We start from the raw sequence: 26,266 nt of genomic DNA on the forward strand, positions 1-26,266 counted from the left end.
AAAAATCAAAGGTTGTGCAAGATTTTGGGGGGGGTAAATAAGGTGCATCATGGGACAGGAGGGTAAGGGCTTGGACCTCGGGCTCGAGCCTCCCCGTTTAAAACGTTATTGAGTAGCCCCCGGGGTTTAGGCTGGGAATTCAAGGGGATGGAAATTTCGAGATGCGGTGTTGGACTTACTGTTTTAAACATCGGGTGGAATAGTGATCACACTGCTTTTACTAATTATACTAATTAAAACTTGACAAGATTTTTTTTTCGAGGTGTTACGTCTCATCTGGGAATGAACTTGTTCGAGTCAGTTTATCATTCGCATAAATACCATTTTCTTTTATTGGATTCTTTTAAGTACAAAGATCTCTATTTACAACTACTATACAATCGAGGTTTCCGTAACGGTAACTTATTTTCTGCATTTTTAACTTCTACGGGTAACAAAGCATGTGCTGCGTTTACATTTTTAGTGGGCGAAGAAGGGGTTCACAATACAAAATTCCCAACTCGTCTAAATTCGAGTAATTCTTCGGAAGTACACAAATAGATCAGCGCACAATCCTAAGTATCAAGTGGACAATAGTTTTTAAATTTCTCCATAACCATATGGAAAGATCACCTTTCTATAGCACTTTGTTAATTCTTAGCAAATAATAAGTAACTGTAAGTATAAGAACAATAAGAACAGCGTTAGGTATGACCAACGAACAAAAGATTAACTGAATACTTAAGCATTCCACAGAAAAACCTACAAAAATAACGAAGAACAAGACATGTACTTCGAAGAGCAAAACTTAAGTTTAAACAAAGAACAGAATAAACTATAGACATTTAAGAACTTAGATACCGCTAATGTAAGTTCGAGGAGATCTGTAAAGTACCATAACCATTGAATGTCCTTCAACAAAGACAAAACTGAATTAAGTAATTAAGCATTAAAATGAAGTGGTACCTCTTTATCTTCATGTCAAAGGCTGCGATACGAAAACTTACAGAACTTTCCAGCTTTCAAACATTCTCTACACCACATAATTCCAAGCGCAATAATACTTTACTGTACATTGCAACATCAAGACAGTATTCTCCAAAAAATTATGAAACGTAGGAGAATTGCTAACCAATCACAATATTTTCTTACCAAAATATCCAATTGCATTCAAATTTTAACTTAATCATATATTCTATAGATTTTTTATTTACATATTTACAGTTTGGCACAATTTTCATTTATGCACTTAAAAGACCGAAATTTGTTGTGTTTTGGTTTTTTTGAAAAATATCCGCACATTAAACAAAAATATGCTCGCTTATAAACCATATTAAGACACATTTAATAAATACATTACAACCTTCCGTAAACATTAAACTCAACAGATTTAATAATATTCTGCTTCTTTAGTCACCAACCATCAAAATATCATATTATAATCATGATTCTGTTAGGATAAGAAGTTATAGAATCTCTTGGTTGGCAAGACGACATTATTTACAAAATTTTAAATGTGTATACATAAACCATACAAACTCCTACAATCTTCGTACAGCTGAGCATTTCCTGTTTCTCAGCAAATTATTTTTTCATGCAGAAAATGCAATATTTGGCAACATAAGTGCAAAGTAAAATTACTTTTAAGGAAGGTTTTCTAAGGTTATCACCATAGGATGTTTTGTTTTCCATCACCCAACTAAAACTTTATTGATAAACTGTCTATGTAATTTTGGCATCGAAAGATTAGAAAAACATGGCAGGCTAAAAACCATGTAAAACCCTGCCTTCTTAGTATCCAGGATTTTCCTGGACACAACCTCCCTTGGTTAATTTTCTTCTTCCTTGTTTTTTTTTTTTTTCGCCCGGCCAACAGACTTGCCTACACAAAAAGGCAAGGCAATGGAAAACTAAACATTTTATGGGTATGGCCTAAGGGATCAATTAACCAAAATCCAGATAAGATGAGCAAAATATCAAGCTAGATAAAAAATGTTCAAGAACATGTTGATAGAGTTTTCACAACGAGGTTTATCCTCCACTAAGCTATTTAGTATCACTGGAAAAGACTTCTTGCTATAGGATAGAAATAGACAGCACACGATTCACAAAAGTCAGCAAATGACAGTCAACGCAGGCCAAGCGCAAACTGCAAGATTCCATCAATGAAGTTATTATTCGAAAGTTGAATCTGTTGATAGTTGTATATTTTAGGTTCATCTCTGGATCCCTGCATGCATAATAAGCAGTTAATTCACAGGTGAGGAAGTCATAAGATTTCTACTGGCTCAGTTTCCTTGAATTTGTTGTGAATGTCTTCAAAGCAATTTTGACCACTGAAAGATATTTGAATCCGAACGAATACAGAGATGTTATTGTAAAAATTCACTGCTCATCACGCATGCAGGAATGTATATTTGAATTTGATACTGGATGCGTCAATGCACCAAGGATTCAAACTTTCGAATGATGAATTCATTAATGGCATATTGCGGGGTATGCTTGACCTGGCTTGACGGTAAATACCAGTCAAAACTGATAGAATACAGCTTTTGTTTTAACTGTGAGTACAATAATTTCACAAATATTCTGAAAAATGTGACAGAGACCTTGACATTGTTTCAAACTGTGATGTCGAAAAAATGAAATCAAGACTAGACCGCACAAAATTGTAGACTGGACAAAAAAATAAAGGAAGGAAGATTTTTGATACTAGCACACTTTTATCTGGAGATTGGTTCAGCTGAATAGTTCTTTCCTATTGTTTGTCTGTTTGACATCCATTCTTAAAATGCAATGATAATGGAATACTTAAAAGATGTGTCTTAAGAACATTGTAAAGCTTGCTTGAAAGGCTCACCAAATAAAAAAAGAGAGATGAGAGAATAAAAACTCATCCAATATCGAATGCATGAAACAGCACTCAGTTAGAAAGAGAAAACATTATTTCAATTCCACCTCATTTACACTTCGATTATTTGCAAATGAGCTTGCCACACTTTGAGAGAACCCGACACTGCAAGCTTCCAAGTTCCATACAAACAAGTAACAGAGAGAACTGTAGATCTACAATTAAATAACAATTACTAGCTGTACATCTGTATTTGAAGCACAACATCACCAGGATGGTCTTCTTTATAGCTACTTATTAGCAATAGTATATTTATATATTTCCTTAAAATTTGATAACCTATGTGACATATATACCCTGACAGAAGAGGTCCATTACTTTGTTAGTCACAAGTGGAGTTATTTTAAAGTTCAACAACCAGAAAGGAACAAGGGTCATTTTGATAAAATTTTTACAAGTGTAATTTACCAGTGTTGTAATTCACACATGAAAAAGTTTTATCAAACCCCATCTCTGTGGAAGTTCAAATCACATCAGGCTTGTTGATAGGCTACACTGCAGTAAAGATCCTAGCACTCTCTTATTTAAAATGCAACCTCTGTACTTCATAGGAAAGGCAAATTCAATTGCAATCAGAGTATTTAAAAACTAGCATAAAAATATTGATTTCGACAATCTCATTACTCAAAGCTTTAAAATAATTACCTGAGCATGTGATTTTCCCTAATGATTTTATAATGTGAGCCAGGAAAAGGAAAGATGAGCTACATCTTGATTTTCAAACAAGTTCCCCTGAGAAGGCCAAAGAAATGCATGAAGAACAGAAAGGAGAAAATGCAACTAGATCAAATGTGGACTCTATGGTGGTAGAGCAGTGGTTATGTTTGCAACTTCTGCTACAAAGATACAAACAGTTGCGAGTGATGGAGTGATCTCTTCTGCAGGTAGAAAAATGGATTTACCAGTCTTTGTCAAAACAGTAAAATATATGCAAAAAGGTTGTTTCTTGTAAGATGGTACCTCTTCTGTTAGGGTATGAGTTAAAAATGCTAGCAATTGCTCACTTCAACTTCATTTCTGAAAGCAGCCTAAAAAAAAACAACACAAAGAATTTTTCAGTGAAATGAAAAGCAAGCAATAAGTCAAATAATTATTATGCGACTTTTTATTCTACTGTTATACTACTACCAAACAGTTGAAAATATTTTTTAAAGAAAGCATCATATCATAACCAAATTACCCAAATCAAAAAACCCAATTTTTCATCGACCTTTCGAAGCTTAAATTACTACACTCCACCTCACCACGGTTTTAGCCATGTAAGTGGATTTCTCACTTTCAAAGCAAAATTTCAAACAATACTGTTAAATGGTTTATTTTACTACAACTGGGGTAACATTTTCCAAAACCTCCACAACTGCCTTGCTGTAACAGCCAGCAAGAGAATGCTATTTATTATATAAACACCAATGAAAATATAGCTTTCACGCAAAAACTTGATATCTTCACATGTGAAAATAACACGTCATCTTCACGTGTGAACATATCACCATTGCTATGGCTTCATAATAAACTGCTCCTTTCAGACCAAAAAACTATTTAAGTAAAATGGTTTGGCATTTCATTGGCGTTTATATAATAAAAAGAATATTACATGGTCACTTGAAGCTCACTCATGAAATATTTTTCATCACTCGAAGACAAATTTCGCATCTCTGCGTGGCCATGTAATATCCTCTATGTGTTACATGTTATCTTTAATAATAATTATTAATTTTTCACCCCTAATTTATTCAACTTCTGTGACAGCTGATTATTACTTTAATGTGCATGATCAATCCAATGAAGAGTTGCTTCAAGATAATTTATCAATGATACACAGATCACTAACAGGGAGCAAAAATTATTATTTATATTACTATATTGATATTATTATTATAGTACTTACCAGTAATGACTGTTTGTGACTTTTACCATTTGAGTATCCACCAAAATGTATACTTATTCTATCCAGTGAGCTACTTGAATTTGACTCTGTTGTCTTCTTGTACACAGGGTTATCAAAGTTCATTGATTTGCGATTGCTGCAAAACAAATGCATCACAGCTTTTAGAAAGTCACCAACAGATTAAGGAGGTCCTCTTTAAGGGGGGGGGGGGGAGAAGATTGGAGGGGGGGTATATATGAAACTAATCTGAATTGTAAAAGCCTTCCTTTCTTCAATTGAAGACAAGGCCATGTGGCTGTCGGTATTTACTATTGTAATTGTGATTTCCCTAGCCACTGTTGCAGTTTTGTTGCCATTTCATGTCTCATGTTGCTGTTTGAAGGTCATGTCGCTTGTCAGAATTTAACCCTAACAGTACATCATTAAGGAGTTAAATACATTTCTGACAACTGCAGATTGACTTCATATCCAAAATACTCACTTTCTTTGTATCCTTCTATACACTAGCCATCCAACGACAACACCAATAGCTATAATGAGAATCACAACAGCTATGGAAACACCTATTGTTATGCCTAAGGAAACAAAGAGAGAGAACTCAGTAAGATCTATCAGTATGTAAAGGAAAGAAAATCAATTCCGTCGTCAACCACTCAATCTCATTTATACTTTATTCCATCATTATCCCCCCTTAAACCCCCGCTATAAAAGGGTTTGTCCAATCGCTGTACAGTAGACTTAAAATTTTTGCAACCCTCAACTTCTCAAACCAAAACCTCCCCTCCCCTGCAATTAACAAGTAATATTTCTTGAACTCTTCTCAGCCATCTTGATTATCAGTTATGACCAGCCCAAAGAGGTTTGGAAATTGTTTGTACTTCTACAGTTAAAATGACACAGTGCTATTTTGAGAGAAAGGTTGTCAAAAAATGTGCATAATTCTCGTGATTTTACTGTAGAACATTACAATACTATAGTAATTCTATGTTTAACTCGCCAACATCATCCTCCTTTTGTCTGGCCAACACCGGAGGCGTTTTCTGAACTGATGGAGTGGTGGTTGTTTTGAAAGGATGTGGTGTTATTCTGCAACGACGTCCTTTAAAGCCTGGAGGACATCTGCAACATGTATACATTGGATTTTTTTTAATACAGTTGAGCTAAAACAGTATGGCAAACAGGGCTCAGTTCCTCAAAAGATGGTTAATTTTAACCCAGAATTAAGCTAAATTTTATGTACAGGGTAAGGCTTTCTTATCTAAGAAGATAAAACTTGAGCTTAAAAAATATTGTTGAGCCTTTCCTCCGAGATGCAGTAATGATAGCACAAAATGTTACTCTAAGCAATACATAGGAAGGTAAAATACAAAAATGGAACAAAATTTTAATCCTGTATTTGCACTAATCGGTCTTTCAGGAACCAGGCGTAGAAGAAGAGATGCCATCGTTTCTTTTAACCCGTAACTTTCAAACTCGCCACATTTCAGAAAATTGTTCATGAAACCCTTTGAATAAACAGTCCCCAACATCCTACCAACAACCATGTTGATTTCAGCTAAGTACATGTCACAGTTGAGTACAGGTATTTCTACAAAAGAGGGACAGTTTTAACCACATTATTAGAACTCTGTGAAATTTCAAGGGATTAACATTTCAACTCACATGCAAGATGGAAGTTCTCCTCCATTTTCTTTGCCAGGTTTACAAGTTCCACCATTTAAGCAAAAATGATCCTTGCATTTAAAGGCATCTATGAAGGAAGCACAGAAACACATCCACATCAATTGATGGTAACTTGTTATAATTTCTTTCTTGAAAATCCAGCACATCACTTATGCAGATACAAGCAATATTAAATATACATGTAAGAAATTTCAATCCTCGAGGACATATAAAAATTCTACTAAAATTAATGTGAAACATAAGAGAGAACTTCCTGGAGACAAGTAGGAGTCAAACAGGTGTGCTTTGTTAAACAAGTGCTCCTTTAACAATGGAAAATTTTAGTTTTTTTTTTTACATTGTCGCAAGTCAACCATAATTATTAGACATGAAATTCAGAGAAAAAAAATTAAACAGTAATCGTTCTGTTACAACTCACAGGTTTATAGTAAGTTAGTTGAACAACTCTTGAACCTTTCACTCTGGAAGAGGCCAAAGTGAAAAAAAAAGGCAAAACAATCAAGTTCTTTTAGCAAAATCCTCCGAAAATGTAGATACACAAGTTCTGACTAAGAGGTTTAATTTTAATGATGACACCAGAGGATTTTGTCCACCTATTCTAAGTTCAAGTGACAAAAACTCTGCCCATAATATGGTCTAGGATTGAAAGCTAAGCTTAACTTCCTGGATACAACACCCACAGCAGGATGCAGACAGCTGGGCTTCAGCAAATGAAAACTAATTCTCTAATTTGCATGACACAAACAAAAAATTCAAACATCCTGCCAGACTAATTTTTCCAGCACATACAAGTCTTAAATATCACATTTAGGTTTCACACATGTACCTTACTAAAAACATGGCAACTCGGCATATGCATTTAAATACTTCGGTGCTCAAGTAGAATATTAAGAAATAATTACTGACTCCTTTTTAAACAAACATATTTTACAGCCTTTCAGTTTTGTCGCTTTTCTATCTTAGACATGCTAAAATGCAAACAAAATTAGTTATTACACTGTATATTGCACAGGTGCGAAAGCACTGATTAATATGCAACTCTGCTCAGCCTTTGAAAGAACATTACTGTCTGGGGAATGCCAAAGCCCTGCTATGAAACTTGGCGAGAAGGTGTGATAAGGATTTTTAAGCTTACTTTGTGAAACTACAAGGCCTTTTTTGCACCCAATATTAGCGAGCAGCTACAAGCACAGCACAAGAGACAACCAAGTAGCGGTGGTAAGTACACAGCAACTGTTAATCACAAACATCACACAAACTAAAAATTTTACACTGCAAGAAATTGAAATTTTCTGTTGATTAGACTAACAATATGAATTGGTCTTACACGGTAGTTTCAAGAATAGAGCAAGGCTAGAATAAGCAGCTAGTTGTATGTCAAACATGGAACTCGTCCACTGCAATTTGTTAGAGGATAAAGCTTAAAATTAAGATCGGCAGATACATATTAGTTAATTCACTACTTGCTACCTTCACCTTTGACACGAGAAAACGAGAAAACTAAAGTACACACGGAGAGAAGCTTCATCGTGAAGACAAAGAATGAATATAAACAAAGCCAGCCTTAATGTCCTGGCTGAGTGCCAAAAAGTACCAGTAAATACCTGTTGTGTTGCAGGTCTTGGAATCATAAAGGAGATTGATGCCTGGAGGGCAATGACAAGAAAACTGATCTGGGTAAAAGGGTTTTGGTGCCAAGAGACAGATGTGACTGCAACCTCCATAATGCTCTGCCACACGGCATGGATTTGCTCCTGTTATTCAAAACAAAAAGAGTTAATCAGGTTCAGTATTAAGCAGTGCTGTCCCAGACAATTTTAGATCACGCTGTAAAGCCTTTCAATCCCAAGAAAAAAAATCAAAATTTCAGAAGAAACTGAAATTTCACCTGGTAAATGGTGAGAGACATACAGCTGTATTGCAATTTATTGGTACCACAAATAATGCTTTGATGCTAGCGTTAGTGTCACAAAAAGCAGGTTATAATATGTAACTTGAATTTTTAAACAAGTTTTGGTGAAAAAATGGCAATTGTTATGAACTGACCTATAGGTTGACGCTGCTTGTGAAAAACATGAATGTCCATGGGGTCGTACAAGCTTTCTTGCATAACCACTCGCTCCTTGCCATTGAACTTGTTAGCCCTGTTAATTGAGCCATGACCATGCTCCCAGTCAGTCCAATACATGTAGTTCTGAAATAACGTTACGGCAAATGGATGATTGATGGACTCTCTTAAGATAACACGACGATCTCTCCCCAGGAAATTTGCAGACTCTATGGTGTGCATCTTGGCATCTGCCCACCAGATTCTGTCGATAGTGTAGTCTATGGTCAGTGCATTTGGCCACAAAATGCTTGTATTGATGATCACCTCTCTTGTCTGTAGATCACCGTTCAGTCCACATCGTTCTATTTTGGGCGTTGCACCCCAGTCTGACCAGTACATGTAACTAAGACAAAGGGAAAAAATTTCATTACCGTAAATCCTCTATTAAGCCACCCAACTCTAATAAGCCCCTCTTTTCAGAGGAGGAAAGTTAATAAGCCCCTCCTCTCTATTATGCCCCCCCCCCCCCATCATCCTTATTCTTCACAAACAATTTACGTAGACTGATCAGTTATGGTTTATTCAGGGCGAGAGGCTGGAAGTTCATATTGTCTTTGGTCTTCGGCCGCATGACCTCCAGCTTCATGTGCTTAATTTTTTCAACTTCACACTCTAGTTCTCTGTGGAGGCTCCCACAAGTGACTTAAATACTGTTGACAGTGAATGTACAACACCTAAGTCTGTCACTTACACTGTCACTAAAGTAATTTTTGCTACCGGTGATACGTTTCGCCTTATTAAATAAGCCCCACCTCTCTTTTAAGCCCCCCCCCCCAAGGCCCCCCTCGAAAGCGCAGGGGACCTAATAGAGGATTTACGATGAAATGTGAATTTCAATATTTCTTTTCAAGTTTATAAGGGAGTATTCTTCAACATACCCAATGAAGGGATGCACAACAATAGCCCTTGGTTCCTGCAGTCCAGTTTTAATTAATTGAAGCCGGTTGGTACCATCAAAATCAGCCACCTCAATCATATCATTGCCGGTATCTGTCCAGTACAACTTTTTGTTAATCCAATCAACAGCAATCCCATCTGGGGTATCTACACTGATGTTAGCAACGACCTCCACTCTTGGGTTTTCTTCCATTTTTGCTCGTCTTATCTCTTCCTCAATGACATCAGTCCAGAATATATACCCACTGTTGAAGTCAAAATCCAGAGCTACTGCACCCTTTTGGTCCGGTACCAATTCTACATAGTATGACGAGTCAAATGCCAGGTGTCGAATGTCATGACGGTTTGCAAAGATGAGAAACCCATCACCGCCTGAGGAAAACAAAAACATTTTTGAAACTGCTACAAATGGAAACATACACGAAACAAAGTGAAACATAATTCGCCGAATTGGCTCTGTAATGTGATCCTGATGCAGGACAATCTAAGAAATTATTTCTTCCCACAAACCAGCCAGAACTCCATAATTGGAAATCAAAGACTGACACACCGATGTTGGTGTTTTGGAATGATAGTTTCTTATGTGGAAGTCACTTAATGTAGTTATCTTAGGGCGCTTTCTATTTGTCAGAACTGGCCCGCTGGACCAGTCAGAAGGCAAATGAAATCGGCCATTTCCACAGGGTTTTTGCTGAAAAATGTTCTCCTTCATGCATACTATTTAGGATTTGCCTGATCTGGCAGGATAGTTGTTATTAAAAGTGAAATTATCATTTTGACGGGAATGGACTGGCCAGTCAGTTCTGACAAATGGAAAGCACTCTTAATTGCTGAAAGCCTTCAATGAGACCTTTCAAAAATTTGTCATCATAATTTTGCCGGCAAAAAATGTTTCTTCTCACATAAAGTTGAGTTTGGCTCCCTAATAAAAAGATAATAGCTGTGTACTTACCAATGGCTTTGCAACTGCGGCGGTCTGGTTCCAAGTTATAGCCAAGTCGACAAATGCATTTAAAACTCCCTTTAGTGTTGTAACAAACTTGACTACATATTCCAGGTATTTTGCACTCATCAACATCTGTGGAGACAAACATTTTTTACTTTAAATGTAGGAAAAGCAGAAGGATAGGAAAGGCTTAAAAAAATTCCTGTCCTGTCGACAAGTAGTTTTTCTTGCTTGGCAAGTAACTGTTGAATCTTACTTGCCCAATGGCAAGTAAGCTTGGGCAAGTCATCCTCCAACTAAATCACATGCTAAGACAAGCAAGTGGTTGCCCTGGGAGAGCAAAACATAGAGATACTTGCCGAAAGGACAGCTAGAATTCAAGAGTTTTTTAGAACTGAGGGGGGGGGGGGAGGTAATTATGACAACCTCACCAAGGGTTGATACCCCAGCCTTTCCTGCCTAACTTGCAAAAAGGCACAAACTTCCACTTAAAGTCACTGATTACACATTTTAGGCTATGCTGCTTGGCAGTGTACTACGATAAGGGTTCAATTACCTTGGCATCCTCTTGAGTCTTCTTTGTCTACCTCATATCCTGGGCGACAGGAGCAGAAGTATGATGTCTTGGTGTCATTACAAATCTGTTGACAGTGGCCATTGTAACTCAAGCATTCATTTTTACCTAAAAAACAAAAACAGAGACAAGTGTGACCCCTCATGTGAAATTGTTCCTGACAGTTTGCTGTTAATTTGAAAGGATAGCTGTTCGTGTTCTGTTCATCAACTGTTTGATTGGAATAGGCATCCATTGGACAAAACTGTCCGCCATTTGAACAACCTTGGGCTATACCTTTCAAAAAAAACTATCAGCTGCTCGAATGGCTGAAGCTATCAGTTCAAAAAGAATTTACCGAGTTGCCATTCCAAAACAATTTTGCCAGCCATTTTGAGTCATAGTATCTGTTATTCTCAGGGTGAATGTTAAACATTTTGTTTATAAAGACCTCATGAATAGTCATGGTTCTTTTTCTCCTCAGTTATAGCCATCTTTCCTTTCATTACAATTGGATTATCGACAATATTATTGTTTTATTAGATCTACTTAGAGCTTGGTATCACTTTTATGGTAAACAAGACGCCTAAAGTCGTTTCCGTGGGATGCGTTGGTCTGTGGAAGCATAATGGCGTTCTATCTAGGTTAATGGAACAAAACAAAACAAAACATCTGCTTGCTTTATCCAGGGTCGAACCCAGGGTTACAAAGTTCGATAGACTCCAGGATGAAAGTTTAATATTCCAAGATGCTCTTGATACAGTTAAAAATTAATTGCAATGTGTTTCCAAGGTCTCAAAGTTAACATAGTTCCAATGATTATCCCTGATTCCAAGGTAAAATGAGTTTACTCATGTCCTGATCCATGTCCCATCCAGAAGTCCAATCCATGCTGAAAGCGAGTCGTCGATCGACAAGGACAATATTTTCGCTATTTCAACGCCAGTCGTCAAGGGTACAAGTTGAAATTTACGCGATTTAACCTCCCATCATCAAGGTGTTTTCAATACGAAAAGAAAAAACTGATCTCTAGCTGTGCTCTTTAAAAACTGGCAAACTCAGAATAAAAAATCTATTGGAAATCACGGCTCGCTACCAGACGCTTCTAAAACCTTATGAAAAAGCTAGACCTAAACAAAAAAGAATCATGAAGGAAAGAAATAATTTGGCTTAGGTCGCCTTTCGTGACTTGCCAGTATCCTGAAGGATTTCGCTGGTTAATAAGCCATCCTAAACCACGAGTGGGAAAACTCGAGCGCAACAAATTTGGCACGAAACGTTCTGATTTCAACATTCTTCAGAGGAAGCAAATCAATTAAAAATCGATACAGATTTTGTACAATCTGATTGGTCGGCTTGGAAGAAGAGATAATCGATAAAGATTTTATGCAATCCTATTGGCTGGCTTTGCAATTTTGGGTACAACCAAACCCGATTTTTACCGTGGGACTGCCACAGGCATCCCACGGAATGAAATTGAAAACTTGTGTGAAGAACTGGAGTTTCTGGTTTATGGGATAGGATAGGATAGGGAATTTTGGTGCCTAAGCCAGAATAGGTTTGAAATGCAGCTATACATGCCTCAAGCAAAAGGTTTTAGTTCCTAGCGAAACAAACCCACCCCCAGGGCATCTAAGCAACACTCACCACAAGAAGTGGGTTCATCTTCACCATTTGTGCAATCTTTGTGTTCATCACAAACTTTACTCTCAGGAATACACTGGTTAGAGCCACCACATTGGAATTCACCTTCCTTGCACGGTGGACCTGGTTTATCAGCTGCATAATACAGAAAATTAAAATGATATGTGATTTTGAGGCTAACATTACGGTTAAATTTTCCTTTGTCAAGACGAGATAAACTGTAAACTGAAAAAGGAATAACATTTTGTGTGAATCTCAAGCTTTCATAACAATTTAATGGTGCTGTACAGTTAAGGAGAATTGCAGTGACCATCGCCTTACATATACACTGAACAATAGGTACATATCGCGTCACTTACGGCATTTCAACTCATCTGATCTATCATTGCAATCATCATTGCCATCGCAAATCTTGCTATAATCTATACATCTTCCATTGTTACAGGTGAAAAGATTGGCACTGCAATTGACATCTGTTAAAAAAAAAAAGGACCAACCACATGTTTTAAGGTGAACATTTCCTAAAGACTTTCCACCCCATATTTACCAGGGACGAAGCCCTTGCTGTTCTATGCTGCATACTAGCATTGGATGTCTGCTAAGATGTCATAGTTGATCATCAAAAAGAATGGGATTGACCTGCCTAAATATTCATCATATGATTATAATCAGAAAATCTCTTTATAAGGTGTCCATCTATTTTTATCTTAGAGCAGGTATCAAATCATGATTAAATTGTCTAGAAAAGTTATCTTTTTTTGGCAGTTGAAAGAGATTGTCTGAAACTTCAGAATGAGGAAAACATCTCTGCGAATGTAGAATTTCAAATATTTTTCAGCAGAGCATGCCCCCAGACCTTGGCAAGACCCAAAGGGCCTTTCCAATTCTTTGCCTGGGTGTCAAACCCAGTTGCCCCACTAGTGTTCAAAACCTTAATGACACACAAGTTTTTACTCTGTTTATTTGTCAACAAGAAATTTTCTTTTTTCCAGTGACATGACGAAATTCAAAATTTTCCATAATTGGTTATCACAATGCGTAAAGATTGTGATCAATGGTCGATCATAATCGAAGATCAACACATCACTACTATAAACAGACAAGATGTACTTACTGTTGCAGCCTTTCTCATCAGAACCATCATTACAATCAGCTTCACCGTCACAAACCCAGCCGGTATGGATACACTGGCGACCATCGTCACACAGTTTCTCTGAACTTTTACAAGCAGGACTTCTAGTGGGACAATTGTCTTCATCGGAGAGGTCACGACAGTCATTGTCACCATCACATGTCCAATTCTTGTTAATGCATTTTTTGTTTCTGCACGTAAATTGATCTGGGGTACATGTCTCATTAGCTATTGAAAAATATTAAGAAAGAAGGTTAGAGCCAACTTGAATCACTTACCTTGCAAGCCAAGAATTTTTGAAATGGTTCACACAAATGAATAACCAACACACTGCATTATTATGAACAAGAATATCTTGGAAACTGCTGTGGCTAAAAATGCATTTATACAGTCTGGGATGGGTGGTTCAAAGCTGGATTAAGCTAAGCCACGGATGAGGGGGAGGGGGGGACTTTCAAGTTCAGATATAAAAGTTTAAAAAAGCAAATTCGGTTTGTTCACAATTTGTTCATCAGGTGCTTTAGAAAGAATTGGAGAAATTATGCGAGAAAAAGTGTCTGAACAAGAGAAAAAGAAACCCGGAAGAAAATGGCTGACAGAACCTGGCACGAAGGAAAGCTGAAACACGTCAGTGAATCGCTGGATCAATGTAGCCAGCTACTGGGCATGCGCATGCCAAAGACCGCTGACTTCAGGTACTTGAGGCACTCTTACTTGTTAACTACTTTAAATTGCATTTAAATGCATTAAAATTTGACCCCAGGTTAGCACTTATCAGACTCTGAACAACTGGGCCCAGATGTTTCAGTTGGATCGTGTTGTTAACTCAGGGCTGTGCTCTTGGGGTACTAGGAAATCTTAATTTTTCATAGACATACTATGTTGCGCACACTGAGCACTGGGCTAAATAAATATTTTTAGGCAAGCAAACTTACGGCAATTCCGTTCATCTGATCTATCACCACAATCATCTTCATGATCACAGTGCCATGCTCGAGAAATGCATTTGCCATTTGCACATGTAAACTGGTCTGGATTGCAAGTGATATTACCTGGAGAAATTGTTCCTTTTGTTCAGAGAATAGTTGAAATAGAATAAAAATGAAAACAAAACATTAATGCAAGGAAAAACACCAGACATAGAGAGGTAATTGGGGAACAATTTAAAGTTTAAAATTTAAAGATTTTATGCTTTATCTAATAAAAATCAAAAAGAGATTATTGTTATTTAACTACAAGATGAAGTTTTTTTAATGTTACCTGAGCAAAAACTTAATCATGATAAAAAGCAACAGTTGTTGAGAAAGAAGATCACTTATTTACACCTTGCAACTCAGACAACATAAAACAAAAAGTCAGTTTTCATACAAATAATAATTTGTTTCAATCTATTATGCAAAAAAAAGATTCAATCTTTTTTCAAAGGTAGAAAAATTACATTTGTAATTGGGTAGTTACATGCGAAGCATGCTTGCATTATTTGTAAATTAAGTTTATGTAAAAAATATACCGATTGCAACATTAAGGTAAACAGAAACATGTCGCATAATTATGTGACGATTATGCCTGGAAATCCGTCTTCCAATAGTAGCTTTTTTAGCTAGAGTCTTAAATAAGAAAATAAGAGCTGTCTTTAACTTGCCTTGCTCCTTTAGTGGCAGAAATATGCTAATTTAACACAACGCAAACACATGAAAGAGCGATCTTCGCAAGTTTTGAAAAATGACTTTTGTAAGTGTCCATTACTTGTTTTATCAGCCAATGGATGAAAATGTCAAAACATGGACTCTTTGTTTTCTTGCCAACAAAAACCCTAATTTAGAGAAGGCATTGTCAGGGTGCAAAGAAAATCATTTTTACAGCTCATCATTCAGGCAAGCTGAAGCTAGCATTTACTAGCCCAGACGTCATTTCAACTAGCCCCAGACACTTTATGACGAGCAGGATTGATTTCATAGTTCTTCTGTTATTTGAATTGCTCAAAAAACATCCCTTGCCTGTCGGGCAAGTTAACAACTAAATTCACTAGCCCAATAGCAAAATCCACTAGCCCCGGGCTATCGGACATCACTTTCTTTGCACGCTGCATTGTTCAATTGGCCAATCTTGTTGCAGTATGATGTCAAAGCACGGTATAGATAGATTTTTAGAAACTTCTCGGGCATGAAGTTTTTTCACCCGAGTGTTCGCTTAAGCAACCAAAAGCCACATGAGCTTGTGTCAGTTCGATAAACCAGTCAAATCACTGTATAACTGTTCATTTGTTGTTTCTGTTTTGTTCGCAAGTTTTCATTTCAGCGTCATGTGAAAATCGCTCTACATCTCTGGTTAATTTTCCCATTTCCCTCCCTAAAATTTAGTGACAGTCCTGTAAAATATGAATATTTCCGCAAATGCTATTATGACAGCTTTTTTTTTTAGAAAACTTGGATTTCCAAGCATCGTCCTTTTTACAAGGGACATTTTATATATTATTAACTGTTTTAAGAATGAGGATGGCTTAAACTTGCATAAAATCACATGTTCATAATCAAGTCTCCTGATGGTTAAGGCACATAAATAAGTTCACAAAATATGATATTTTGGTAGCTCCAACCTGTGTTTAAGTTTCTATGCATTTTATTTTCAAAAGAGAGTCTTTAACTGACCATTTTCTGAATTTATAAAATCAGATGAACATTTTAGCTTCAGACACTGTTTTCATTTTTATTTTATTTTATTTTTTTTTTGTTAGAAATAGGTTTCAGTCATCCTCTCATATGCCTGGTGAAAAGTTTATCACGACACCCTTACCACATCCTTCCTCATCACCACCATCACGGCAGTCTTTGTCTCGATCACACTTCCATTTTAATGGAAGACATTGTCTATTACTGCAAGTAAATTCAGCTGACGTACATTCTCTTTGAACTACAAATTAAACGAAATAAAAACTTACATTTGTACATGTATGTGAACAATTACAGTGTGACTACTCGAACCGGGGCACTTGTAAGAAGATTATCCAATCATGACCCTTTTTTTAAAACAAAAGATTCTCAAGTTTTTTTGCAAACGGATCAATAAAATTCAAGGTTCAACTATGCAACTGTTGAAAACTTTAAAACCGTGTGAACTTAACTGACCTCTCAAGAAGCAGCTCTCAAAGTCAGGAATGTTATTGGTTCATTTGCAAAAAACTTGAGAATCTTTTGTTTTCAAAAAGTTGTGATTGGATAATCTTCTTCAAAGCGCCCCAGTTCAAGAAGTTGCACTGTAAAAAAGTTACCTACCATGTCCAGTATTCAGAGCTATAGTCACAGTCATGCCAGGTCAAGAGTAACCTCCAAGATTCCATCAATTAATTTATTATTTGAAAGTTGATCAATGCAATTAGCAGTTGCAGATTTCAGATTTGTCTGGTTACACTTCAAAACACCACTTGAACAGGACAATAACTTGCATGATGACGTTATTTTTATTACTGCAACTACCAGAATTCTTCAGTTTGTTCTTTTCTTGTGCAAATTAGGGCTACTGTTTGTTACACCTCAACGAGACTGGCAAATTTGAATAAGAATGCATAAACAAGATGGATTCTGGTAATTGTACTTCAATGACGTCATCGTGAAGGTGGCCTATTTAATCCATGTTACTGAATTGCACCATTATCAGAACAACACTAACAAACAGTTTTTTGCATTTCCAATGTTTATTTGTAGTTGGGCAAGTTCCCACAAGTGGCCATGTAACCCTTACATCTCCCATGAGTGTGTCTGCTTACTAGAGCTTCTACTGTAAGCATAAAAACTTAATCGAAATGTTCCTGTGTTTGGAGTTATGGTTCCTCTTCTTCTTAATGCCAATAAAACTGGCCCAGTTGACCAAGAATGAAAGTTTTGATGAATATAAATTATGAACAGTTAGGAATAAAAAGTCCAAATCTTTTGCCTGTCTTGACTTAAAGCACTATTAAGACTGAAAGTCAAAGTAGTTCACTTTATTTACTTACAACAATTATGCTCATCAGAGTTGTCACCACAATCATCATCTGAATCACAGACCCATCTCTTTGGGATACAGCGACCAGAAACTTGGCATCTGAAGAAATTGCGTGGATCACAACTTTTCTCCGCTGAAAAATACGATAACACACTGAGATCACCTCTACACCTTTGGTGACACAAGGTCCAAAAAAGTCAAATATTCAATTTTACTATTGTTGAGTACTTTTTCCTCAATTTTCACCCCAGATAGCTTTACATGGAATCCACCAAAAATTAAAGAAGAATAACCCACAAAAATACTTGTCGTAACATGTGAGAACATAAGGGGCTTATAAGAGTAACAACAGTTTTATCAAAGAACAATAATGTTTAAGTCTGTGCCTGTATGGGTTTGTTTTTACTTGCAAAAAAGAAACTAAATTCTAAGCTATGCAGTACCCGCTTTCCTGAGACAGGAGTAACATCATGGCGACACTTGCGTAAAAATCAGGTTTAACAATATAGTTGGTGATTAAAGAATCACAACTTTGCTGGTAAGCACAAAAATAATTATCAAGCTACTTTAAACTCCAATTCGCATTAGGGGAAGACTGAAATGTTGTCAAATTTACATGAACTTCACTGTAATTTTTCAGCCTGGAGTTGACAACCAGGGCAGATCTTTCTGTCGATATTTCCCAGACAACGTCTTTTGGTCTAGTGAGACTCCGAATAACTCGCGTTTCCTAACTTAAAAATGTCTTAAATAAAGGACTTTGGAGAATTCGCACTTATCTTTCCATTATTATTATAACAATTTCCAACCGCTTTTAGTCTCCCTGACAACTATTATCAAGCGAAAACATGCGTCGCGCAAAGCAAATTTGAGTCGGGAAGCTAGGCGACTACGACGGTGAAGCTTTTGTCCCGGGTTTTGCACAAAACCACACTACGCGTGAGAAAATAGATCCCATTGGATGAAGCCAAAATAAACAAATAGCCGTAGTATTACCAGTGTTTTTAGTCTCCCAGCCAATGAACAGCAAGAAATGCGTGATGTTCCGCCTAAAGCTTACGTCTCGTATGCAAATAACCAGGCGAATATGACGAACAAAAACAAGCTAGTTTTAGAAAACTAAAAATTACTTAAAATTCCCTACTTTAATTACAGGCGAATTTCACTATCCGAGATTCATCACAAATTCTTTAAAAATAATCAGAAAACTTCGAGTGAGATCATAATAAAAAATCCTATGAATTCCACGGCAAACAAAATCACAGACCCGACATTGATGTTGTTTGAAAATCCGTACTGTTCGAGTTTTATCTCGTTCTGTGTGAGCACGAAAGCTCAAAGTCTAAATTTTATTTCCTTGGTCCATCCCAAAACACTTAGATCCATATTCTTTGCCAATAAAGATTTGTTTAGAGCGATTTTCAGTCATTTAGGTTTTTCCACGACGGGGCTATTCACGAACACGACGGTCGTTTCGCGAATGGTCCCGTACAACATAAATTGCGTTCTTTTGCTTGCTTCGAAAAGTCATAAAATTTACTGTGTTGTACATATATGCTGAACATACGAGTGGTACTTCGAATAATAAAGGGCACGCAGTTAATGGGAAGAAGAAATATTAAATAAAACACGAACGCTTAACGCAATGTGTTGCACCACAAAACAAACGGGTTACCAGTACGCGCATCATAGTAGTAAGGAATGGAAATACTACTTACGACAGTTTTGTTCGTCCGAACCATCCGCGCAATCAGCATCACCGTCACAACGCCAATTTGCGGGGATGCAAGTAATATTGCCACAAGGAAACTGATCTTTGTAGCACTGAAAACCTGAAATCAAACGTAATGTCGATTATTTAAGCTTCATATTTAGAACAACAAGATTTAAGAGCTGTACACCATGCCAGTGAATTGACTGCAACGAATATTCTTGATTTGCTAAAATCTAGGTACAGTGAACTATGAAAACTAATTTTGTTTCTTTGGTAGTTTTAGACGTTCATCAGGGCGATTTTGAGATACTATGAAGACAAGATTACTAAGGATGTGTTCCGGGCAATGTGTTTTGAATATGGTACGCTTTGATATCAAACTCTCTCCTTTAAATTTATTTCCCCAGTTCTCAAAACCTCTCCAACAAAACAGTGAATTAAAGTCAACAAAATAAAGAAAAGTGCAGTGAATATGTGGAAAAAAAAGAAATCGAGATTGTTAAAACCCCTTCTTTGCCCAACTAACAAAATCACAACTCGACAAAACAAGCGCCCCGCGTAGGCGAAACATCCTTACCTATTGTTTTAAAATATCCAAAAGAAGCCGATAAACAGAGCAAAATCCCAATAAAACTCCTTCTGAATCTTGCCATATCCAAGACCTCTTGAGGAAAACGTGTTCTAAGAGTGAAAAGAAGAGATAAACCACATTTAGCTGCTATTTCCGTAGCAGAGATACCATACACGAATTACTCTATATTTTTGTTGTTTATGCAAGATCGACCTCGGTTGCGCGGGAAAATTGCCAAACGTGATGGCTAAATGCCAAATAAGGTGAAATCTTAATCATGTGACCTGAACCTGACCAATCAAATACCGAAATATTAAGATGACGGTTTCGTTTGGTATTTCCGGTATGTTTTCGTCAATTCCTCGGGGACCGAAATGTGTGAAAAGCGTGAAAACGTGCAAGATGTAAACAAATGTAAGCTGCATAACAAACTTTGGAGATCTACCAGCGGAACTTGATTGAAGCTCATGCAATTTTTATAGCTTCCTGAATTTCATACCATAAATCTTTTTACATACGATGCTATTCAATTTTTGTCTTTTTTAGCCAAGTCATAGCTAGGCCACCAAAATTGAATTTCTTGAAACGCACCAAGAAATGTATTTCATTCACTATCAGTTGTTTTGATGCAAAACACGTGCTTGAAAACAAACAACTACATCGTGAAAAACAAAATAAAAAATATGAACCATTTAAAAATGCAAAGGCCTTGTAAATCGACAATGGAACATTGTACAAAACCAGGTCAAATGCAAGCTAAACCAGTAAATTGCTGCGTTTTCTCGACCGACAACAGCATCCATGTTTATAGATGATGTCATATCTATTACAAAAAACGATGAATCAGCGACATTCTTTGATGTGATAGTTCATTTCAAAACACATTCACGTTATGCTAAGGAAGTTGGTTTTCAAAGTAACTGCTGAAGTGCAAACATACGAGACAAAATTACCGAGGTCATTCTCCTGGAAGTTCTAAGTGACGTAGGAATTAAAGATTTTTATCTCAGAGGAGATTTAAAGTCTTATGGAATTATTTGAGAAACAACTACAACAGAGTAAAAAAAGGTTTATCATGAAAAGTTCTGATAAACCATGCATGCTTAACTTATTATAATTTTGCCCCACTGACTGGCCTAGCTCTTGCAAATTCTGTCATTACATCACCACTAATTTTTCCAGAAATACGGTATTTTGGTTATAAAAATATAATAACTTTCCATTCGTCACAATATAATCCATGGATTGTGTGAGAAATTTTTGGTAACATAGAGAACATCCTGTTTGATATTAGAAATCATGTCAGTTCTGCTCTATAAAGACTCTGAGAAAGAAAAACATATAAGTAGTAAAAAGTTAAAATATTCAGGAGACCTACAAGAACATTTTGACTTTTCCAAAATAATTTTTTTAAAACAAAAGGTTGACAGGTATTGAACTGACACGCTAAAGCGTAGTCAATATTATTTCATGCATATAACCTTTTAAAGCAATCAAAAGCATAGCCTGTTATTTATTTATCTGTTACTACACTACGGTCCAGAAATTGGAGTTTTTCCATTTTGCAAACAAATATGCCAAAGTAGATTCCCCTACTGTCAAAAAGGGTGCAGAAAGTTTTTATCTATAAAAGAGAGGTTAAGTCCTCAATTTTCTTAAGGGTTCTGGTGAAATAAAGAGCCAGAAAAAGTGGGGGAGCATAATTGAGGGTGGAACTTGTTTTGACACAAAAAGGTCAAGATAAGGGCATTTTTTGGTAAAATGCATTATACATTAATATGTTTCTAACAAACCTTAAAGACCACTATATCTAAAGACATCAACTACATGATGCAATTACTGCCGTTCATGTGTTTTTTACAACTGGATAAAGGAGAAGAGGGCCACTTATATAGTGGGTGAATATATATTCCCTCAGTCTGAATTTTAATGCCCTTCGTTTCACATAGTGCAGGGACTGTACGTGCAGGGGGTGGGGCTTCCCCACTTTCTCGCATGGCAAAATATTTTTTTTTTTACTTTGGTTACTCAGATCTGTCACTTACAACACAAACAAGGTTTAGAAATCTGACAATACTGAACATCCACAAACAGAGAACAGACAAACTTTGTCTTGCAGCTGTTACCAGTGAGTCTGTAGCTCTTATATAATGAAAATTGGAAAGGCAACTTTGGCACCTTCAGAGAATCCGACTTAAAAATGTGCAAGTGATACTCATCCATATCATGTGTTGGATTTAGCTTCAAAGTCTATTCATTTAAATTTTGGTCTAACGTGGGGCCAGGTTGTAACTTGTTGTTTTAAGATCTGATGTAATATTTACAAATTTATATTACAATTGGCAGTTTTAGATCCATTTATAGCCAGTTCAGAAGACTTAAATTTGAAATTTTCCCAGGAGAGCATGCCCGCTGACCCCCATAGTTTGCTCACACTTACGCATTTGCATTAGCGCCCCCATGCCCCCCACTTGAAAATCCGCTCCGCGGGCCCTGAAGGGGAAGAGGCCTGGTATCCCTGTTGGTGCTTTACTAGTGTACTCTGGGGCAGTCACTAAAATTTCAGGTTGTTATGTATATGGGTATTATTAAAAACTCAATCATTGGCTAGTTCGATTCTAGAGCTCTGATTGGCTTAGCCATCATGGTATATGAGCCATTATACCGTGCTCTCCATAAATGGTAACTGCATGTGACTGCTCAAAATTAAAACAAGCTGAAAATTGGTTGTTTTTACAAATGAAGTCGGGAAGAGTTCTTGATATTTTGTGGGCGTTTTAAATGAAACAATAAATGAAATAATATTATTTTTCCACTCGCTCTAATTATGTTGGATATGAGATGAGTAAAGCCAAATTGGCACTAGGCCCCTCATTGGCTTTGTACCATCTCATATCCAACAAGCACTCGTGGAATAATTGTTAATCAGTAGGCAGGCAATTGAATAGGTAGGAATTTGTTCTGATCCTGTTTTCGTTTTGATTCCTATGAAAGTAACTCAGGGCATCATGCTCGTAAGAGCCAGGGAAGGGAACTTTGTGCCCACTAGCTCTTACAGTGACATTCATCACTCATGTCTACACCATCTTTGTCACTGCCACATCTTTGTCGCTGATTAACCTATCTTATGTCACTGTTTCAAATTGACCATGCTGCTAGCTGGAATTTTACCATAACACGACTTTGACTTAAACCTCTCCGGGGACAATTTGTTGACATTTCTTTTAGTTACTTGAAAACATCAACATTTTTAGTGGTACCCTATCAGTGCTGACAACTTTCTCAGCACGAATGAAAAATTTTTTTTTAGTGTAAATGTCTTTAGCTTTGCAGCTAACTGGGAACACAATTATAACAAGGTGAATCTGCTGTAGTGGAAGGCCCAAGGTAGTAAATCATGCTACCCGTCAGTTGACCTTAATAAAATATTAAACAGATTTACAAAGCATAATTTATGAACTGCAGTGCAAGACTAATCACATCACAGCACACGTAGTAATTAAAAAGCATTATCAACATCGGTGTTGACAAAAAGTGAAGCAAGATTAAGAGGATGTTCCCTTTCAGATTCCATTGATTCATGGCCAAAGCTGAAATTAAATTACCCCTAGCCTGAGGAAGCTGTCATTTCATATCAGTCCGGCAGTTTTTGGTATTTTTTGTTCAACTTCCAACGTTCAATCTCTGGCACATTTCTGTAGAAGATTTAAACCGTCAATAGCAAAATAGTAATAAAACACCAATCGGATCTGGGAAATTTTCCGCAGTTCATTATGATCACATGCGATGAAATTTGTGTTGTCTGAAACTGTTTAATAATTGAGCCCCATAAATCGAAAGAAAAGTTTTAAAGAAGCTTGAGATATTTAAATACAACTTAACGTAGACTACTCAAGTATCCTACCTCAAAATATTTCAATGTCTTGACATTTAAGGTTATGCTTTTTATAATTGTACAATACCAATCTAGGGCTTAAATAGGTCCCAGGAAGACATCAACTTTCAGTCAGCTTTCATCTGTTTCATACTCCTTACAACAAAGTAGAATTAAATGCCTTGGGCGGATTGGTTTGAGAGATATTTACCGAATAAAACATAAACATTTTCTACGGAAATGTTTAAGGTTTAAGCGTTTTATTCCACGCGGGTTCTAAATCAACTGAATGACAGAAGACATATTCCGAGATGAATGAAAAGTAAAGCGGCTAGGAGCTATTTATAGAAAAAAGATCAAGTCAAAGATAACTTTATACATGATCCAGGTTTAAGTAAGTGTTAATTGAACAAGATACGTACCTTTATAACAAATTTACAGCAAGACACCGCGATGAGTCTGCTTGCTAGAATTGGAACGTGGCTAATCAGTGAGCTGTCACGTGCTTTACCGGAATATTCGAAATACTATGTAAACCATAAAATACGACTCTATCGCTTGACAAGTCGTGGTTCAACCTCCGAAATATGGCAAATTCGCAGTTTTACTGCCGAAATTTTGATCAGGCTCTTTCAGATGATTCGATTGAACTTATTTAAAAGACCTGAAACGTAATGGCGTTCTTCTGAGTGTGCAATAACTCTTCCACACGCCAGCCCCGGGCCGGTATTACGTATGACGCAATCATTTTACCGGAATAGCATTCCGTAAATGACATTTGAGGTGGGAGATATTGATAAGGAAAAACATGTTCGGGCACCACGCTACTCAATGAAACATCTATTGTAGTTTTTTGTCTGGTTGCATGAATGAACGCGGATTTTTAATACTCTTAAAGAACAGAGGTTTAACTGGCTTTTACAGCTTCTGGAGTTTTCTTCTTCACGAATTATGCGTGCATTATCAAAGATGCCCAAAAAGTCAGAAAATCAAAAAAAGATTAAAGATAATGGTTCAAACCTTCCCCTTTGACTTTTCGTGTAGGTGTTGATGAAGTCAGTGTCCACACAAGTAAACAGGTAGAAGCAAACTCGAAATTATGATCCCACGATAAGTGAGAGTGTTCTTTTTTTCTGCTCTGTCTGAAACGCAGAAAAGCTCGTGTTTTTGGTGATCATTTAGGCATCATATTCCTAGATGTCTTTAAAAAATCCTCGAATATTTGCTTTCATGCTCCACACAATCGAACAGACTTGGCACATCGACCATGTGCTGGTTAAAATATGCAAAGACGCCTGATTTGGGTAACAATGGATTCTTATCTGAATGAGAAAGGCAACTCACGTTCCTGAATTAATTTATGTCGAGTGGGAAGAGAATTACGGTTTAAATCGGTTAAAAGAAATGACAAAGAAGTTTGGACGCTTGATGCAAGAATAAACAAATAGGATAGTGAAGTAATTAATTGAACCAGTCTTAGTCATTTTTACAGTACCGAACGTGTCGTGTCTTTTTTCTCTCTTATCTAAACACTCCATCTCTCACTCATTAAAAATGTCGGAAATGTTCGACCTATTTTTGGATCAGGGAAAACTTCACTTTTGATCGGAAATTATCCAATTATAACTTTATATTTTGAGAATCAGAGATGAGTAAAACAAATATCCCCTTTTTTTTTCAATCCAATCTATTTCGCGAAAATCTATGCCTTGATATGAAGATATTTATAATTTAAGTTCGCAAAATTTTCGAATTATTCCTCAGGGCACTTAAAAAAAACTGATACCTTCGGTCAAACTCAGTAATCCAAATCTTGTAATTGTTTTATAAAACTTCGTCTGCTGAAAATATCAGTATAATTTTAGAATTACCTTTTTCAAACTAAAAACTTGAAATTCTCTCACCGATAACAACAAGCAGTCAAAGGTTCAAAGCCAAGTTGCACGACATGCCGCTTACAGTTGTTCTTTCTCAAATTCACCCTTTTTCAAACGAAGATTTACAACAAAAGGTCTCAATGTTTGGTTCACTGTGGGAGTTGTAGGGGCGTGTCATGACAACTAGGTATATTTTTAAAAGTTCTGTTGGCTCAGCTGTTAAAGAAATGTCCTACATAATGTTTCAGTTGGCTTGCTCGATTTTTATTAGCTCTCGTGAGCTCATGAAAACGTTATTAAACACGAGGGCCCTCTAACGGTTGGCGCCGTTCTGGCAGGAACATATGAATATTAATTTCCTGCTCTTATGCAGCCCTCAAGGTTCATAGTATCATGAAATCTATAAACATGTTTTGTTATGTTCAGTTGATTTTCTTTAAATTTTTTAGTTCCATAATGGTAAAATTATTCATCGCACTTGTTCGTCTTGGTTTTTTTGGTAATAA

At 36.6% G+C, this 26,266-nt stretch overlaps 1 protein-coding gene across 1 annotated transcript; it reads right to left on the reverse strand.

The window, feature by feature from the left end:
- Positions 1–301: 301 nt before the first annotated feature.
- On the reverse strand, positions 302–25,027 carry LOC140921597 (low-density lipoprotein receptor-like). The gene is made up of 19 exons (XM_073371599.1): positions 24,904–25,027; positions 20,016–20,119; positions 19,443–19,556; positions 17,735–17,857; positions 16,537–16,653; positions 14,679–14,810; positions 13,726–13,971; positions 12,971–13,084; positions 12,615–12,746; positions 10,971–11,096; positions 10,421–10,546; positions 9,450–9,840; positions 8,508–8,914; positions 8,066–8,215; positions 6,441–6,528; positions 5,776–5,897; positions 5,260–5,353; positions 4,779–4,914; positions 302–3,918 (listed from the first exon to the last, which is right to left on the reverse strand). Exons 2-19 carry the CDS (start codon positions 20,089–20,091, stop codon positions 3,880–3,882), a joined length of 2,733 nt encoding a protein of 910 aa, XP_073227700.1. The 5' UTR covers positions 20,092–20,119; positions 24,904–25,027; the 3' UTR covers positions 302–3,879.
- Positions 25,028–26,266: the final 1,239 nt, after the last annotated feature.

Source organism: Porites lutea, chromosome 12 (assembly GCF_958299795.1).
Source record: "Porites lutea chromosome 12, jaPorLute2.1, whole genome shotgun sequence".
NCBI classification, from domain to species: domain Eukaryota; kingdom Metazoa; phylum Cnidaria; class Anthozoa; order Scleractinia; family Poritidae; genus Porites; species Porites lutea.

Excerpts from the sequence above, each read along its gene's own strand:
- LOC140921597 (XM_073371599.1), bottom strand. The coding sequence starts at position 20,091 with ATGGCAAGATTCAGAAGGAGTTTTATTGGGATTTTGCTCTGTTTATCG. Across the intron at positions 11,097-12,614 it reads AGATGAACCCACTTCTTGTG|GTAAAAATGAATGCTTGAGT; the intron begins GTGAGTGTTGCT and ends TTTGTTTTTTAG. Across the intron at positions 4,915-5,259 it reads TATAGAAGGATACAAAGAAA|CAATCGCAAATCAATGAACT; the intron begins GTGAGTATTTTG and ends TTTGTTTTGCAG.